Source organism: Portunus trituberculatus, chromosome 42 (assembly GCF_017591435.1).
Source record: "Portunus trituberculatus isolate SZX2019 chromosome 42, ASM1759143v1, whole genome shotgun sequence".
NCBI lineage: Eukaryota > Metazoa > Arthropoda > Malacostraca > Decapoda > Portunidae > Portunus > Portunus trituberculatus.
In genome coordinates this window covers 19,297,103-19,314,012 of record NC_059296.1, presented here as the reverse complement: position 1 = coordinate 19,314,012, position 16,910 = coordinate 19,297,103, and the positions used below count along the sequence as shown (strand labels likewise).

Here is a 16,910-nt window from a genome sequence, read left to right as displayed (position 1 = left end):
CTCGGGTTTCTCCTTGCTTCCCGTCAAGACAGGTAATGTCAGTGCGTAATGACGGTGCGAGATTCTTGGTGATGTGCATCGGGTATTTCCAGATGGCGCGTGCGTGTGTGAGTGTGTGTTTCGGTGTGCCCTCTATCGATGCTCTGATGCAATGCGATGTTCTGCTGTTGATGTTCGTTGAGGCAAATGAGTCGTGTCTGTGCCTCCTCTCCATAAATATCCAACTGTGCACCTTTTAAATGTCGTGTTTTGTGACGCGGTCTTATCTGGATCCCCGGCGTCATCGATTCCCTAGTAACCGAGGCGTGAACTTAGACCAGTCAATTACGAGACGGGGGAAAACTTGTCACCTGCCGATCAAAACACGTGCACTTCACCAGATAATAGGTGAGATGGATGGAATGTACGAAAGTCAATTAGAGGCACTTGTCCTTTGGTTGAAGCAAGATTCATACATTATTTAAGTAGTTTCCTTTTTAAGGGAGCAGCAACTGAGCCTACCTCTGGTATTCTGTGTTTTACATTCTTGGTCATTCTCCTTCACACGTAAAAATAAATATATATAATAAAAGTAGTTATATGGATGTATAAATAATCGTCTGAAAAAAGTAATTGTAGAAAAATAAAAGTCAGGAACAAGATGTAACTTAACTCTCTCTCTCTCTCTCTCTCTCTCTCTCTCTCTCTCTCTCTCTCTCTCTCTCTCTCTCTCTCTCTCTCTCTCTCTCTCTCTCTCTCTCTCTCTCTCTCTCTCTCTCTCTCTCTCTCTCTCTCTCTCTCTCTATATATATATATATATATATATATATATATATATATATTACTTCTATACTTCCTGGACCACAATAGCTTTTCTTTCTTTTATACTGTAGGATCCTTGTAAATATTCCACGTCTTGTTTGGTATACGAGAGTCTGAAGTTCGTAGTGAAGCACCAGCAGCAGCAGCAGCCGTCCCGCCAGTACTGTGCTTCTTAAAACTTAGACACTTTGAGTTCTGAGGTGCTTTAGAAATGTAAAAAGAAAGGAATTTGTCTAGCAGAGTGCCAACTTATCTTTTTTTTTTTTCATCTATTTCTTCCATTCTCTTTCCGTTTCTATCCGTCTGTCTGTCTGTCTGTCTTTCAATCTGTTTGTGTGTCGATTTGTCTGTTTTTTTGTGTCCATCTGTCAGTCTGTAGGTCTGCTTATCGTCCGTCTTTCCGGCCGTCGTCTGTCTGTCTGTTTATCTGTCTTTTGTTTCTCTCTCTCTCTCTCTCTCTCTCTCTCTCTCTCTCTCTCTCTCTCTCTCTCTCTCTCTCTCTCTCTCTCTCTCTCTCTCTCTCTCTCTCTCTCTCTCTCTCTCTCTTTTGCAGCTTGTCTTTGTTCATGTGAAAACTAAAGTGCAGATTTACCATCGTTCTGTTAAGGCCGAAAGTTCATATGTCATACAAACATATACTTTCCATTACGACATATTCATTTGACACAGACAGACAGACAGACAGACAGACGCGCACATAACCACACATACATAGATAGATAACGATTGAAATGTAACGTGACTTTATCCTACAAGATTGAATGGCATTAGATGAAGTGGGCAGTACGAGTAACTAAAGTGGTTCCCAGAAAGAGTGACGAAAAATTGTCTGTAACTAAAGTGGTTCCTAGACAGACTGACGGAAAATTGTCTGTAACTAAGGTGGTTCCCAGACAGAGTGACGATAAACTGTCTTGAATGAAGGTGAAGCTTACTGCACATTCCTGAGATAGTGCGCTTGTTGTGGCACAGGGCAGTCACGTATTACTTGGTTAAGCAGTGGATCAGCATAACACGAGAGAGAGAGAGAGAGAGAGAGAGAGAGAGAGAGAGAGAGAGAGAGAGAGAGAGAGAGAGAGAGAGAGAGAGAGAGAGAGAGAGAGAGAGAGAGAGAGAGAGAGAGAGAGAGAGAGAGAGAGAGAGAGAGAGAGAGAGAGAGAGAGAGAGAGAGAGAGATTTTATCCTTTAATTCATAGATCCAAGCCAAATGCGGGTCTTCTGACTAAGCTCCAAGCCAAGGGCATCGACGGCGGTCTCCTGAAGCTACTCGAAGATTATCTCCAAGGAAGGACGCTTGGAGTTGTCGTCAATGGGCGGACCTCATCACCCACCAATATAGGAGCGTCAGTTCCACAGGGCTCAGTGCTTGGCCCAGTCCTGTGGAATGTTTATATAGACGATCTGCGCTAGCTTCCTGCAGTCAAGGCTTACGCCGACGACTGCACAATCTCCCTCTCCTACTGCCGCCAGGACAGCCAGCGCGCCGTGGCCAACATCAACCGCCAGCTGAAGGCAGCAGAAGAGTGGGGGAAGGTGTGGCAAGTCACCTTCGCGCCGGACAAGACACACGCCATGGTCATCTCACGATCCCCTGCCGCCTCTCAGGCCGTGGAAGGACAACTACGGTTTGAGGGCGAGCAGCTGCCTCTCCAGGAACACATCAAGATCCTGGGAGTCACCATGGATCGTGAGCTGCGCTACGACACCCACATCACGTCTGTAGCCCGCCAGACCTCTCAGCGTGTGTCAGCCCTGCGCAGGATGGCTGGCAGTCTGGACTCGCGAGGCATCCTCACTCTCTACAGGGCACAAATCCGTCCCTGTATGGAGTACGGTGCCTTGACATGGATGTCCAGCGCCCATACCCACACCAGCCGGCTCGACGCGATACAGAGGCGCGCTCTTCGTCTATTGGGGGAAGACGAGGAGAGCGTGGCAAGTATCACGTCACTGGAGCACCGGAGGGACGTGGCAACCTTGACGGTGTGCCACAAAGCTCAAGTGCTGCACACACCTCACCTCTCCCGCCTCAGCTTGCCGCCACACCCACCCGAGAGAAATACGAGGCAAGCAGTGGACGGGGACCAGCAGGTACTGGTGCCTCTCTCCCGCTCCTCACAACACCAGCGAACATTCAGAGCCAGGGCATTGCGCCTGTGGAATCATTTCACGGTGGCCACGCCTGCTGAGGTAACGGGACTATCAACTCAGCAGACAAAAGTGGCCGCCAATGTCTGGAGAAGCGCTCTCCCTGCCCGGCTAGTGTTGTGAAGTAAAGTGCAGTGATGTGAGGTGTCACAACAATATACTAACGTGAAAAAGACGTTTAGAATAGTTCCTTGCCAACACAAGGAGCTTTATGTCTAAATCTCTATCTGTACCTGATATATTGTTAAATAATATGATGTAAATCAGTGTAAGATGATGTTTAAATAAAAAAAAAAAATGATACGACTGGATAACTAAATCAGAGAGAGAGAGAGAGAGAGAGAGAGAGAGAGAGAGAGAGAGAGAGAGAGAGAGAGAGAGAGAGAGAGAGAGACGTCCATTCTTAAACGCTGACTCGCTAAGTAGTAATTGAACGATTGAGCTGCATCAAAGGAAACGCCGGATACGAAAAGAAGGAAAAAATCCCAAATTCATCATTAAAAGAAATCCATTTAATCCTCGGGTCAAGAGAGATCTGGAGACGTCTGACCTACGAGGAAGATAAAGGAAAGATGATGGGAAGATGAAGGGAAGATAAAAGAAAGATATGGGGAAGATAACACGAAGATAAAGAGAAAATAAGGGATAAGATGAAGGGAAGATAAAAAATAAAAAGATAAGAAGGAAAATTTCGTAGATTTGTATAAAGACTGTTTTATGCTATGTGTCTTGTGGCATTACCGTTTACTTTGTAGCGAAGATTAGCGAAGGAGGATGAAGGAAAGGTGAAGGGAAGATAAAAGGGAAGATGAAAGGAAGATAAAGATTAGACAAAAGGAAGTTAGAAAGGAGAAGATGAAAACACTTTGTGCTTTGCGTGTCTCGTGTCTCGTGGTATTATGGTTTGCTGTGTAGTGAAGATTAGCGAAGAAAGATCAAGGAGAGATAAAAGGAAGATGAAGGGAAGGTAGTAAAGAGAAGATGAAAATGGGAAAGATTTCATAGGCTGTTTAGAAGACTGCCTTGTGCTGTGTGTTTGTGTGTGTCTCGTGGAATTACTGTTTTACTTTGTAGTGATGTTTAGCGAAAATTTGTTACATCTATTGTTCGTTCTGGAATAATCATGTTTTAATCCTACGAGATGTTTCGGATAAAAAAAAAAAAAAAAGAAAAAAAATAATTAACGTCTGTCTTTTATTCAGTTCGTAGTTTTTGGTTCTTCTTCCTCCTCTCTCATTCTTATATTTCGGTTCCTCCTCTTGTATTCCCAGTCGTGGTTCTTTTTCCTCCTCTCACATTCCTAGTTCTTGATTCGTCTTCCTCCTATTGTATTCCGAGTCGTGGTTCTTCTTCTTCCTCTCTCATTCCTAGTTCTTGATTCGTCTTCCTCCTGTTGTATTCCCAGTCTTGGCTCCTCTTCCTACTCTCCCATTCTCACTTCTGGTTCCTCTTTTTTCCTCTCTTATTCCCAGTTCTTGGTTTATCTTCCTCAGTTCTGGTTCCTCCTATTACATTCCCAATTCTGTCTTCTCATTTTCAGGTATTCCCAGTTCTTGGTTCCTCTTCCTCTTCTCGTATTCCTAGTTTTCGTTCATCTTCTTCCTATCTCATTTCCAGTTCCCAATTCTTGGTTCCTCCTGCTCATCCTACAGCATCTCAAGTTCTTATTTATTTATTTCTTTTTATTATCTTTAGCCTATTCTTTTTTTGTGGAGCTCTCGAAATAGATAAGTTCAGTAAGACTATTATTTCAATTCAATGTATTGACACGAGGTCTTGTGGACTTCATGACATCATTGCTTTGGGCAGTTGCATATTGTTATTTTACTCTGGTCTTGCCTGTGCCAATCAACAATGCCGCCCGCCCCCCTTTACACACACCAGCATTTATAATATCAAAAGTAAAGTACATTTTTTATTCATAAACTAGACTGGCCATCCTTCCTGATTGGTCTTGTTCTATAGGGTAAAGATTTAGCCACCTAAGAATTCTCATTAATTATATCTTCTATTTTCTTTCTTCTTTTCATCCCCACAGATAGAAATGGGATGAAAATTTTTACGCTTTATATTTTTTTCCTTTCATTCATTCATTATCAGAAGTTTGTTAATGAGATGACTGGTGGTGACCTGATGTAAGGCTGGTGAACGTGATGTTAAGAGGTGATGAGAGATGGTAACGATAAAGACTGGTGTTGGAGCGGTAAAGTGAGGTGATGGTAAGGATGATGAAGGTGACAGTCAGGAAATGGGAATGACAAATAGCTTTATGCATTTTTTTTTCTTGAGTATTCTTTGTTTTCATCTTTATCTCCTTCATCTTTTTGTGTCCATACTTGAGGAAATCCTTGTATTTCTGATGAACAACATTTTTAACGGCATTTTTATCATTATTTCTATCCAGCCTGGTCTCCCTAACTCCCTAAAAAGAAGAAGAAAAAAAAAAAGGGGGCGGGGAAGGACAATTTATATATCGTTTACTGTAGAAATTTTCATGCTCCAGTTTTTTTTTTTTTTCTCATTTGATTTCATTTTATTATTTTATCTTATTTTATTCATTTATTTATTTATTTTTATTTATTTATTTTCTTTTTGATAAGGGATATGATGGGGCGGGAGGAGCCTTGTCCATGCCTAGCCTGTTCTCTTACTCACCACGTGATTTACGGATAGTGGTGGTGTACAATGCAAAGCGGCAGGTCCCCCTCACCTGTGTTGTCTGTTCTTCGCTGGTAATTTCGTCTGTAATTTTTCGGCGGAATAATCGCTGGAATAATCACAACATCCAAATTCCTTTCTTCTTCGTCTTCTTCTTCTTCTTCTTCTTCTTCTTCTTCTTATTATTATTATTATTATTATTATTATTATTATTATTATTATTATTATTATTATCATTATTATTCCTTTACTAACTTGTGCCACATGATCCCGCTGTTACCAAGGAAAGTAATTGATAATCATACTGTCTATTTCTCTGTTTCTTTCTTTGCTTCACTTCTCTGTTCTTTTGCTACATTCATCACGGTAGTTGCATCATACCTTCACTTAGGTTTAGGTGCTAACTGATCCTGTGGCTATAACCTTAATGTTAAGTGCACTCTATTTCTCTGTTTTGCTGCATTTCTCTATTTGTGCTAAGTTCATCACGGCAGCAATACCTTTTATTCATTCTCACTTGATCTATTTACTCCGATGACAAAAAATAGTAATAAATGAGTAAATGAATAGATAAACAGATAGATGGAAACAAAATTAAACTGTTGGTACTTACACGCTCCTTTTCTGCATTTCTTTGTTAGCCTTTTTATTTATACCATGTGGGATTTTCACGGGAATTTATGAGTTAAAGAGGTTACTTTTTGAGGTACATCCTATCTCAAAGCCCACCTGCTAGGAAACCGTTGCCCCGAGTGAGGAAGCCCAACCTACACTCGGACCGTGGACAAGATTCGAACCCGTGCGCTTAGAGACCCCTCGGACCCCAAAGCACGCATGGTTCCACTGCACCACTGTTTCTTTACATTCATCACAGCAGCAGCATTCGCCATTTTCACTAACTTGGGTGCTAAATGATCTTTTTTTGCTATAGAAACAGAAAAAAAAAAGATGCTATTAACCTCTTTTTCTTTCTTGTGTGCTCTATTTTCTGTCTTTCATGTAAAATCAACACGGCATTGATATCTTCCATTTTCACCAACTTACCCGTCACCTGACCCCGTTGCTAAGACGGAAGAAAATCGCATTGTTGCTCCCACGCTCTATTCTCCCCTCACTCCCTCAGGGTATTGCGTCTAACTTGCTCTATTTCCTCGTCTGCCTTCCCCTGGAGTATTATGGGCTAACTTAGTCTATTACGCCCCTCAAGGCAGCCATTATGGATAACAATCTATTTCTTTCTTCCTCTCCCCCGGGGTAATATGCCTAACTTGCTGTTTCTTCCTGTATCCTATGGGGCATTAAGTCTAACTAGTCGTTGTCGTTGTCTTCTTCTTTTTCATCATTATCACCATAATTATCATCATCATCATCATCATCCTTCTTCTTCTTCTTCTTCTTCTTCTTCTTCTTCTTCTTCTTCTTCTTCTTCTTCTTCTTCTTCTTCTTCTTCTCCTCCTCCTAATGAGATATGGTCAGTAAAACACTTTCTTCATACTAACTTATGTTCCAGAAATCAGTTTGTCAGTCTGACCGAAATGTTACTTTTGTTTCTCTTTTTCTCCGCCTTGTGTGCTGCGCCTGAGTGAGATTCGGTCAACATGTATATAGACATTACAGCAAATGTCTCTCTTTAACAATTTCTGATCCCCCGCCCCCCACCAAAAAAAAAAAAAAAAAAAGAGAGAGAAAGATAAACTGTGGAAGTAAAGATAAATAAATAGATAAATACTTAGATAAAAAAAAAAAAAAATCAATATCAGGGACGTGTTGTAGCTTTCTGTGTTCATCTTTTCTGGGTCCCAACGAAGTGTGGTCAGCATATGTTTGAAAATTAATAGTATAAATCTCCCTTATGACTTGCTGCGGTGCTAAAAAAATAAATGTAAATAAATGAATTGAAAAAATAAGAAATCGCTTTCTAATTTGGTTCACATTTCGATCTCATCTCTCCACAGAGCACTATATATGGCCAGCATGATTATACGTACAACACAACAAACTCCTCTTCCTCTCTTAATAACTTGTGCGTCGTATTTCTCTTATTGCAGCGCCAAAAATTAGTCAATAATTTACGAACGTGCTTTGTGTTTTCCTCTTCCCTAGGGTATTACAGTCGAGGTGTGATCAACATTTCCCCTGAACTCAATAAATTTCGCCTCTCTTGCTAACTTCTGATTCATGACTCTTGTTGCGGCGCTAGAAACTTGCCAGTCTAACGTACTTTGTGTCTTCCTCTCTCTACATAAGATATTATGACCGAGTGAATTATGGCGAGCATGTCTTCAGAAATTAACCGCAAAATTTCCTTTCTCTCTGTAACGTCTGTATCACAGGACTGGCTGCGGGGCTGAAAACCAATAAATCACTAACGTACCTTGTTTCTTGCTTTCCTCAAGGGTATTACGGCCGAGTGAGGTATGGTAAGCCTGTCCACAAACTCAACAAAACCCTCGTCTCGTAATAACCTCTGCATCATATCACTCTTACCTAGGCACTAAGAAATAACCAGTTCTTAATCACTTACTAAACAGGGTGGTATGGCCGACTGAGGTATGGTGAACATGTCCACAATACTCAACAAAACCCTTCTCTCTCAACAATTTTTGCATTACTCTTACCAAGGCACTGAAGAATAAACAATACCTTAATCACTTATGAAGGTACTCAGTATTTTTTCTCTTTCCCAAGATATTATATGGCCGAGCGAGGTATGGTCAGCATGTCAACAAATCCCTCCTTTTTAATAACCTCTCCATCATTATTACCAAGGCACTGAGAAATAAGCAATTCCTTAATTACTTACTAACATGCTCTGTATTTTTTCTTTCCAGGGTATTATGGCCGAGTGAGGTATGGTCAGCATGTCTACAGAGCGCGTGGGTGTGAGGAAGAAGCCCGAAGTCAACAATGGACAAGCCACTACAGGCGCGGCGGCACCGGTGGAGGAGACCCCCAACCACATCGTGTACAAGAAGGTGAGGTGCGGGAGGGAGAGGGTTGAGAATGAGGGGCAGGGAGAAGGAAGTTGAATGTGAGGCTCAGGGGAGAAAGAGTTGAGAGTGAGAGTAAGGATGAAAGGGTTGAAAATTAAAGTGAGGGTGACTAGGAAGGAAGTATTAGAGTTAATTGAATTTGGCCGGGGAAGTAAAAGAGATTGAAGCTCCAAGTGAAAGTGATTGAAACTGAGAATAAGAGTGATTGAGGCAAGAGTGACGGTACTTAATCTGAATAAAAAGAGAAGGTGAATGATTTAAATGAGCGAAGGTGATTGGACCACACGAAACTTAGGATGAAACAATAATGAGTGAAGACTACTGAATACAACGGAGACGAATATACTGACAGAACTACCACCGAAAATGGTGAAAATTATTGATACGAGAGTGAAGGTGACTGAGGGGCTGCTGGTCGTTGCAAGGAGGATCAAGAGGAGTTTGGCAGGTCATGGAGAGTCGACACGGGCGGAATGACAACTCGGGGAAGGAACACTCACGCAAGGCAGACTAAGAACTTGATAGAGGAATGAGATTGGGAGACGAGCAGGGAAGGACTCGGGTTGGATAGTCTAGACGAGCAGGACGCGAACTTCAAAGCATGACTAGTGAGGAATGGAAGAGAAAGGGGTTCTATTTAGCTATGATCTGGTGATGTCTGCCAGTGATCGTGATTAGGAAGTGATAAAGGTGTTGATGACGATGGTGGTGCTAGTGATAGTGATAATGAGGTGGTAATGGTGGTGATAGTGGTGGTAGTGTCAATGATAGTGATAACGAAGTGGTAATATGGTAGTAGAGGTGGTGGTGGTGGGATTGCACTATTATGGTCCTAGGAGCGTATGGTTTGAGAGTATGCTTCTTGAACAAGACTGCAGGGACGGCCAGGTTATAATTATTGTCTCCTACATAATATTCACGTAAAAGAAAAAAAGAAAGAAAAAGAGAGCCGTATTTTTTTCCTCGCCATCTTGAAATATCAAACTCTTATTCGCTAAAGAATAAAAAAAATAAAGTAAAAAAAAAAAAAAAAGAAATACATGGAAAAAACACGCCTGCTTAAATTGTTGTCACAGCGTGGATATTATAAAGTTAGGAAAATTTTACATCTTTCTTTTTTACTTGGCGCTTCATTATTATCTTTTTTTTTTCTTTTCGCCGCTGGTGACGTGACACTGTCCTCGCTTGGCAGGAAGAGAGGCTCGGGGCAGGGCTGTGGAGGGGGTGGGGTGGGGGAGGAGGAGAGAGAACTACAAGGGGGCTGGGTTACCTTCCTCTGTGTATGCACGAGACAAACTACTTTAGCGAGGTTGTCAAGGGCCTATTTCTGTATTTGTCTGTTTTCTTCACCCTGCCTTTTCTTCCTGGCGGCGTGGCATGGCGTTGAGTGGCGTGGCGTGGCGTGGAGTGACGTGGCGTGGCGTGGCGTGGCGTGGCGCGGCTTGGCGTGGTGTGGCAGTGTAGAGGGCTAATGTGGCCAGTCTCTTCTCTTTACTATTCATTGTGTGTGTGTGTGTGTGTGTGTGTGTGTGTGTGTGTGTGTGTGTGTGTGTGTGCGCGCGCGCGCCCGTCTGTTGCGGTCGCTTCCTGTTTGATTATATTTTTTAGCCGTAGTTTTGGTATTGATCACATAATCCTAACGCACACACACACACACACACACACACACACACACACACACACACACACACACACACACACACACACACACACACACACACACACACACACATGTCGTGATCCGAGCTGTTGCACGACGTTGTACAAATTCTCTAGCTACTGGCGTTCAACAGACGCCCAACCCAACAACAATTAAATGACTCAAGGCGAGATGCTATAGGACGCCTAACTTCTGATCTTTCACTTGTTTCTGATTGGGGCAGAGAAAACCTGGTTTTGTTCAATGCCTCAAAAACTCAATTTCTACAACTATCTACTCGACATAACCTTCCAGACAACTATCCTCTCTTCTTCAATAACACTCAACTTCCCTCTCCTCTACATTAAACACACTCGGTCTATCCTTCACTAAAAATCTAAACTGGAAATTTCACATCTCTACTCTTGCTAAATCAGCTTCCAAGAAGTTAGGTGTCCTGTGGCGTCTTCGTCCATTTTCTCTCCCTCCCAGCTGCTTGCTCTGTACAGGGCCTTATCCGCCCGTGTATGGAGTATGGCTCTCATGTCTGGGGGATCCACACACAGCTTTACTAAACAAGGTGGAATCTAAAGCTTTTCGTCTTATCAACTCTTCTCCTCTAACTGACTGTCTTGATTCTTTAAGTCACCGCCGCAATGTTGCATCTTTATCTGTCTTCTACCGCTGTTTTCATGCTGTCTGCTCTTCTGAACTTGCTAACTGCATGCCTTCCCCCTCCTGCGGCCTCGCTGCACAAGACTCTCTACTTCTTCTCATCCCTATTCTGTCCATCTTCCTAATGCAAGAGTTAACCAGTATCTTCACTCCTTCATTCCCTACACTGGTAAACTCTGGAACTCTCTACCTGTGTCTGTATTTCCACCTGCCTATGACTTAAACTCTTTCAAAGAGGAGTGTCAAGACACCTCTTACGTTAACTGGACCCTCCTTTTAGATTTTTTGTTTTCTCTTTCTCCTACTTTCCTCTTAACAGGGCCTGGCAACCAGCGGGATTTTTTTTTTTCCAACACTTTGTTTTCCCTTGGCCAGTGCCCTTGTAATGTAAAAAAAAAAAAAAAAAAAAAAATAGTCAAAGGTTTTTTCTATCTTTAATTAACAAAAATAATATCTATACATAAGGTGTTCGATACGGCGCCGACAAGTAACAATCACAACTCTTTCTGTTGCCTTCTCCACTGCAATTACTACAATTTCTCTTACAAACATCCTTAAGAATTACATTAATCTCGTACATATTCTCGCATCAAAACGGATTTCACTTCAAACATCATCCACTATATCTTCATAACGTATTACAACATCTGAACACGGTGCTTTATTTATCCGTAAATCTCATATGTAGTACGTACAATATTACCCCTTTTTCCCAGCTACCCGTATATAAGGATGACCTTTACTTGGTACATGAATGCAAGCAACCACATGACGTACCACCAAATATATTACCATACACATATAATTACCAGACTCCGTTCAACAAAATGACAACGTAACACCACCGAAATATAATGACAAATATTGATATTTCCACACAAGTGACTTCCCACAAGTAATCTCTTTCTCTTGGTACCCATACATGGAACCACGTTAACTTCGTACACAATTACACACTAGTAAATATGTTATGTAACTTATTCGTCAGAGCAACACACATGCACATACGTAGGTAGCCGTATACAAATTCCCTTACTCATAGATGAAAACGCAAGTATATAACGACGTCATTATGAACCAAAGTACAAACACATAAACAAATACTAAACTAATACCTAAATCACCTATCATGATTCTTCCTCTATTCTACTTTACCTCAAAAGACTGCATTGCAACTTATACCTCCACTTCCTGGTTATATATGAAGTACAAAACGCCGCCCTCAGCTATGCAGCCGAGGGTGGCCCGCTTAGAGCCGCGGTTGTCCTCTCTGCTTCCTCTCTCTCTCTCTGCCCCAATCCTCTACAATTTCCTTCAGGAACTTATGGGGCGTGTCTTGACCCACACAACACGCCCCTCAGAATGTACCATTCACCAATCAAGTACAAGCTCAAATGAACTCCACGTGTGGTATGAACAACATCCAAGACGACAACACACCACAGAATGTTTACCTGACCTGGGCTATCTGCCCGGGCTGCCCTGGGTCAACTGTTTTCCTTTTGACCTTCCTGCCCTTCCTAATCTCTTTTATGGCTGGATACGACACACACCGCATACTGGCGAACTAGCATACATCCATATATCTTTATTTCTTGTTTCTTATATTTTCATATTTCACTTATGATGTGGGCATCTGACAAACATCCCCTCAGAATGCGCGTCCCGCGCATTCAATGTAGTGAAGGGTGGGTGGGCAGGGTGTGCATGCCTCCCGTAGGAAGGATGAGGGCTTTGGCGACCGCGCACCTGGTAGCGATACTTTCCCCCACCCATGTAGATGTTAGCACCCGCCAGACCCCTGTCCTCCAGCCAGCATCCAAGTCTCCAGCCAGCTATGTTATATACGTAGGAATGTAGGGCAATGGGTCCAATACTGTCTGCTAAGAAGGCATACATTAGAAAAATGCGTCTGCACCTAAATATTCACAAAAAGGCTTTGCAGAGAGAATAATTTAATATATATATGGTCAGGGAGAGATCATGATATTGACCAGTAGTGGAAAAGATATGTCATCACACTAAGCAAGGTAATGGAAAAGATATGGCAATGCAGTCGATACTCGTTACGTTGATATGAATATATGTCTATAACTAGGAGGAAAATATATCATTAGGTAGTATAAATACAGCATCAATAATATAAAATTAACTCACAATCTCAAATCATACCTATGTTATTCAGAGAAAATATGACAACATTTATCATAGTATTATGCATATATATGTCCATAACTAGGAGGAATGTATATCATATCATAGATTGTAAAAGAAATCAGCTCATTATCCCAAATTATATCAATATTATTCAGAGGATATATATCAACATCTTACAAGATACAGAAACAATCAAGGGAGAGCATCTGTAGACATCGTTCAGGTGTCGTCAGAATTTCTCAATAGAAGTAAGTTGGAACTCAAGTATGCAATGCAGTCATAATACATCACTATTAAAAGCATATTATATGGTGAAACTTCTAAGTGTATACATAAATATGGAGGAATGACTATCTCATTATCTCAGATAAGGGTGACGTCTCATACAAAATAACAGAAAACACAAGAAAAATTATTACATCCCGTAAGCATGCACTAATATCACGATGTCGAAAATGAACTGACGCAATGGATTCAGAAGTACTGATATATAGATTGCATTAATCTTGCAATAAGAAGTAGCTGCTCTCAGATCCACGTAATATGTTGATATAAGCACTTGAAACACTGGAAAATCCATCACTTGTGAAAATGTTACCACACCAAGAAATAAATCTGATTCTGAGTTGCCGTGTAAGGAATACGCTGTTATTTCTCACCTTAAGTCACGATATCTATCTTTATATGTAATATACGCACTATACTCGAAAATCATAAAAGGTTATTGTTCTTTGTCAAAATACAAAAATATTAGCTTGCTGTTAAAACACTCAACCATTACCGTTCTGTATCATCACCAGCACACAGACAAGAACCACACCATGTATTCCACAGGTTAAACATTAATATTTACTTCATTATTTAGTTTCAACTTGTACTCCTTTCATATCAGTGTTTTCCTAACTACATCATATTATATAATGTCCATCTTAATCTCTTGATAGTCAACATCCATATCGTATTTCTTTAATATATTTTCGTCTTGTTTCACCTTCAAGCCTTACCATATAGCTAACGATAAGATGGGGAGTAATGTCCTTCTATATATTTTTCGCTTGATACCTCATCAATAACTCTTCTTTCCTCATTATCGTCGTTAACTGATTACCTTTACAATCCTTGCATTAACTTTAAATCTTTCCTTTAAAATGTTATATAATCAAGTGAAAGCTACTGAAACCACTGATGATTTCCTACGATATCACGATAGCTCAACTCAGACTTGTAACCAAATGTCCTGTGTTATGTGTTAAGTACGACATCTCACATTGTATCTATTTTCAATCCCATAGATATACCCCTTATTTCACATATATCGTCAAAATCACAGATAAAGGCACTCATTAACACTCATTACTATACATTTATCCTAATCCCTATAAAATCTTCCAGATCGCCATATATCCCTCCAATTTATATAGAGACATCTTAACTTCCAATTTAGTCATATATGTTCGTCCTCATCAACAAGAAAACCTTCAAATGCCTGCATATTAATCTAATATCAATATCACTGTCGCCAGTTTTCTGCCTTCGGAACATGTATAACCACTTTACCTTTGCATATGTTCACTACATCTTCATCTTATTTTATCAAGTCGCTATCTCAATAATAATATTTGCCCAATACAGTCATGACCTACACAGACGTATATATGCATATGCACCTTTTCTATATCCTCACCGCAACCTTTTCTAATATACAATATCCGCACCGCAAACTTTTCTAATATAATCAATATCCTCACCGCAAACTTTTCTAATATACTCAATATCCTCACCGCAAACTTTTCTAATATACTCAATATCCTCACCGCAAACTTTTCTAATATACTCAATATCCTCACCGCAACTTTTCTAATATACTCAATATCCTCACCGCAAACTTTTCTAATATACTCAATATCCTCACAGCAACTTTTCTAATATACTCAATATCCTCACACAACTTTTCTAATATACTCAATATCCTCACAGCAACTTTTCTAATATACTCAATATCCTCACAGCAACTTTTCTAATATACTCAATATCCTCACAGCAACTTTTCTAATATACTCAATATCCTCACAGCAACTTTTCTAATATACTCAATATCCTCACAGCAAACTTTTCTAATATATCAATATCCTCATACTACTTTCTAATATCTAATATCCTCATCTCACTATCTCATATTTACCTCATCGTAACCTTTCCAGAATCCACATCCCATACCATATATATTCATATATTTACTTTTTATTTACTATTTGCCTTCATATCTCATATTTACCTCACATCCTCTCATCTATATTCATAAGTCAGACTACTCTTGATGTGTTGAATTTGATTCGAGTATGCACATGATAAAATCAATCCATGGATAGATATCTTTACTCAACATATTCACTAGTGGGCCCACTAATATCCTTGTGTATCACTCAACACTACCATGCCGGGTACTGTCGAAACGAAGCTTTCAGGGCGTCCCCCACTCTTCTGAATCGGCAATCCCCAGACCGGCATTTACATAATATATACTAATATTTACTTCTGGCCAGAGAGAGAAACAACTTGTCACCTAGTTGATCACAACCACTTGTACACGCCTTATGCCCCCTAGGTTGGCACGAAGTGTTCAAGTGTTGCTAGGTACAAGATTCAATGTACACACAAGGAATGATATGTCTGACGCGTCTTTCTTCACATTATAATTCGCAACTTTAATGTCTTAATATCATGTGCTTACTCTGTCCTTACTTCACTCTATATCAACCTTCATACTTACACTTGTTTCTTTACTACACACACACACACACACACACACACACACACACACACACACACACACACACACACACACACACACACACACACACACACACACACACACACACACACACACACACACACACACACACACACACACACACACACACACACACACACACACACACACACACACACACACACACACACACACACACACACACACACATATATATATATTTTTTTATACACATATATATCATATTTACTATCATATTTACTCTGATGTTAACATTATTTGTGTAGTTCCGGGAATGACATCCTCATGGGTCTGCAATGTCATTTCTACTTCTATCTATATATAAGATCTTAACCTCATGAATTTTAATTCCTCTTCACATATCAAACTGATATATAATGATCTTGTCAATAATTATCAATGCAATATTATATGTTACCTGACTCCGTTCACGAAAATGACAACGTAACACCACCGAAATATAATGACAAATATTGATATTTCCACACAAGAAACTTCACACAAGTAATCTCTTTCTCTTGGTACCCATACATGAAACTACGTTAACTTCGTACACAAATACTCTGACCCAATCCTCTACAATTTCCCTTCAGGAACTTATGGGGCGCGTCTTGACCCACACAACACGCCCCTCAGATGTACCGTTCACCAATCAAGTACAAGGTCACGTGAACTCCACGTGTGGTATCAACAACATTTAAAACGACAACATCACAGAATGTTTACCTGACCTGGGCTATCTGCCCGGGTCTGGCCTGGGTCATAGCCCTGTTTCCTTTTGACTCTTGACCCACTGATATCATAACATAACATAACATATAACATATATCCTTCTAATCCCTTTTATGGCTGGGTCCGACAAACACTCTGCGAACTGTACATACATACATACTTTCTTTATTTCTTGTTTCTTCATATTCTGAATTATGATGTGGGCATTTGATAATGTGGGTATTCAACACACACACACACACACACACACACACACACACACACACACACACACACACACACACACACACCCGGTAGCTCAGTGGTTAGAGCGCTA

General features: G+C 40.6%; 2 protein-coding genes across 6 annotated transcripts in view; both read left to right on the top strand.

Moving 5' to 3' along the window:
- LOC123517698 overlaps nt 1–5,719 on the top strand; it is a 14,550-nt gene extending 8,831 nt beyond the window's left edge. Inside the window, exon 2 of the mRNA XM_045278057.1 lies at nt 1,998–5,719. Coding sequence (XP_045133992.1) covers nt 2,374–3,072 — 699 coding nt within the window. The 5' untranslated portion in view covers nt 1,998–2,373 and the 3' untranslated portion in view covers nt 3,073–5,719. The remainder of the gene's footprint in view (nt 1–1,997) is intronic.
- The window catches only part of LOC123517697 (regulator of G-protein signaling 7-like), a 73,008-nt gene that overhangs the window by 18,546 nt on the left and 37,552 nt on the right, over nt 1–16,910 (top strand). For all 5 annotated transcript variants that reach the window (XM_045278056.1, XM_045278055.1, XM_045278054.1 and 2 more), the window contains exon 2: nt 8,439–8,582. In XM_045278056.1, the coding sequence (XP_045133991.1) occupies nt 8,460–8,582 (123 nt within the window). In that variant the 5' untranslated portion in view covers nt 8,439–8,459. The remainder of the gene's footprint in view (nt 1–8,438; nt 8,583–16,910) is intronic.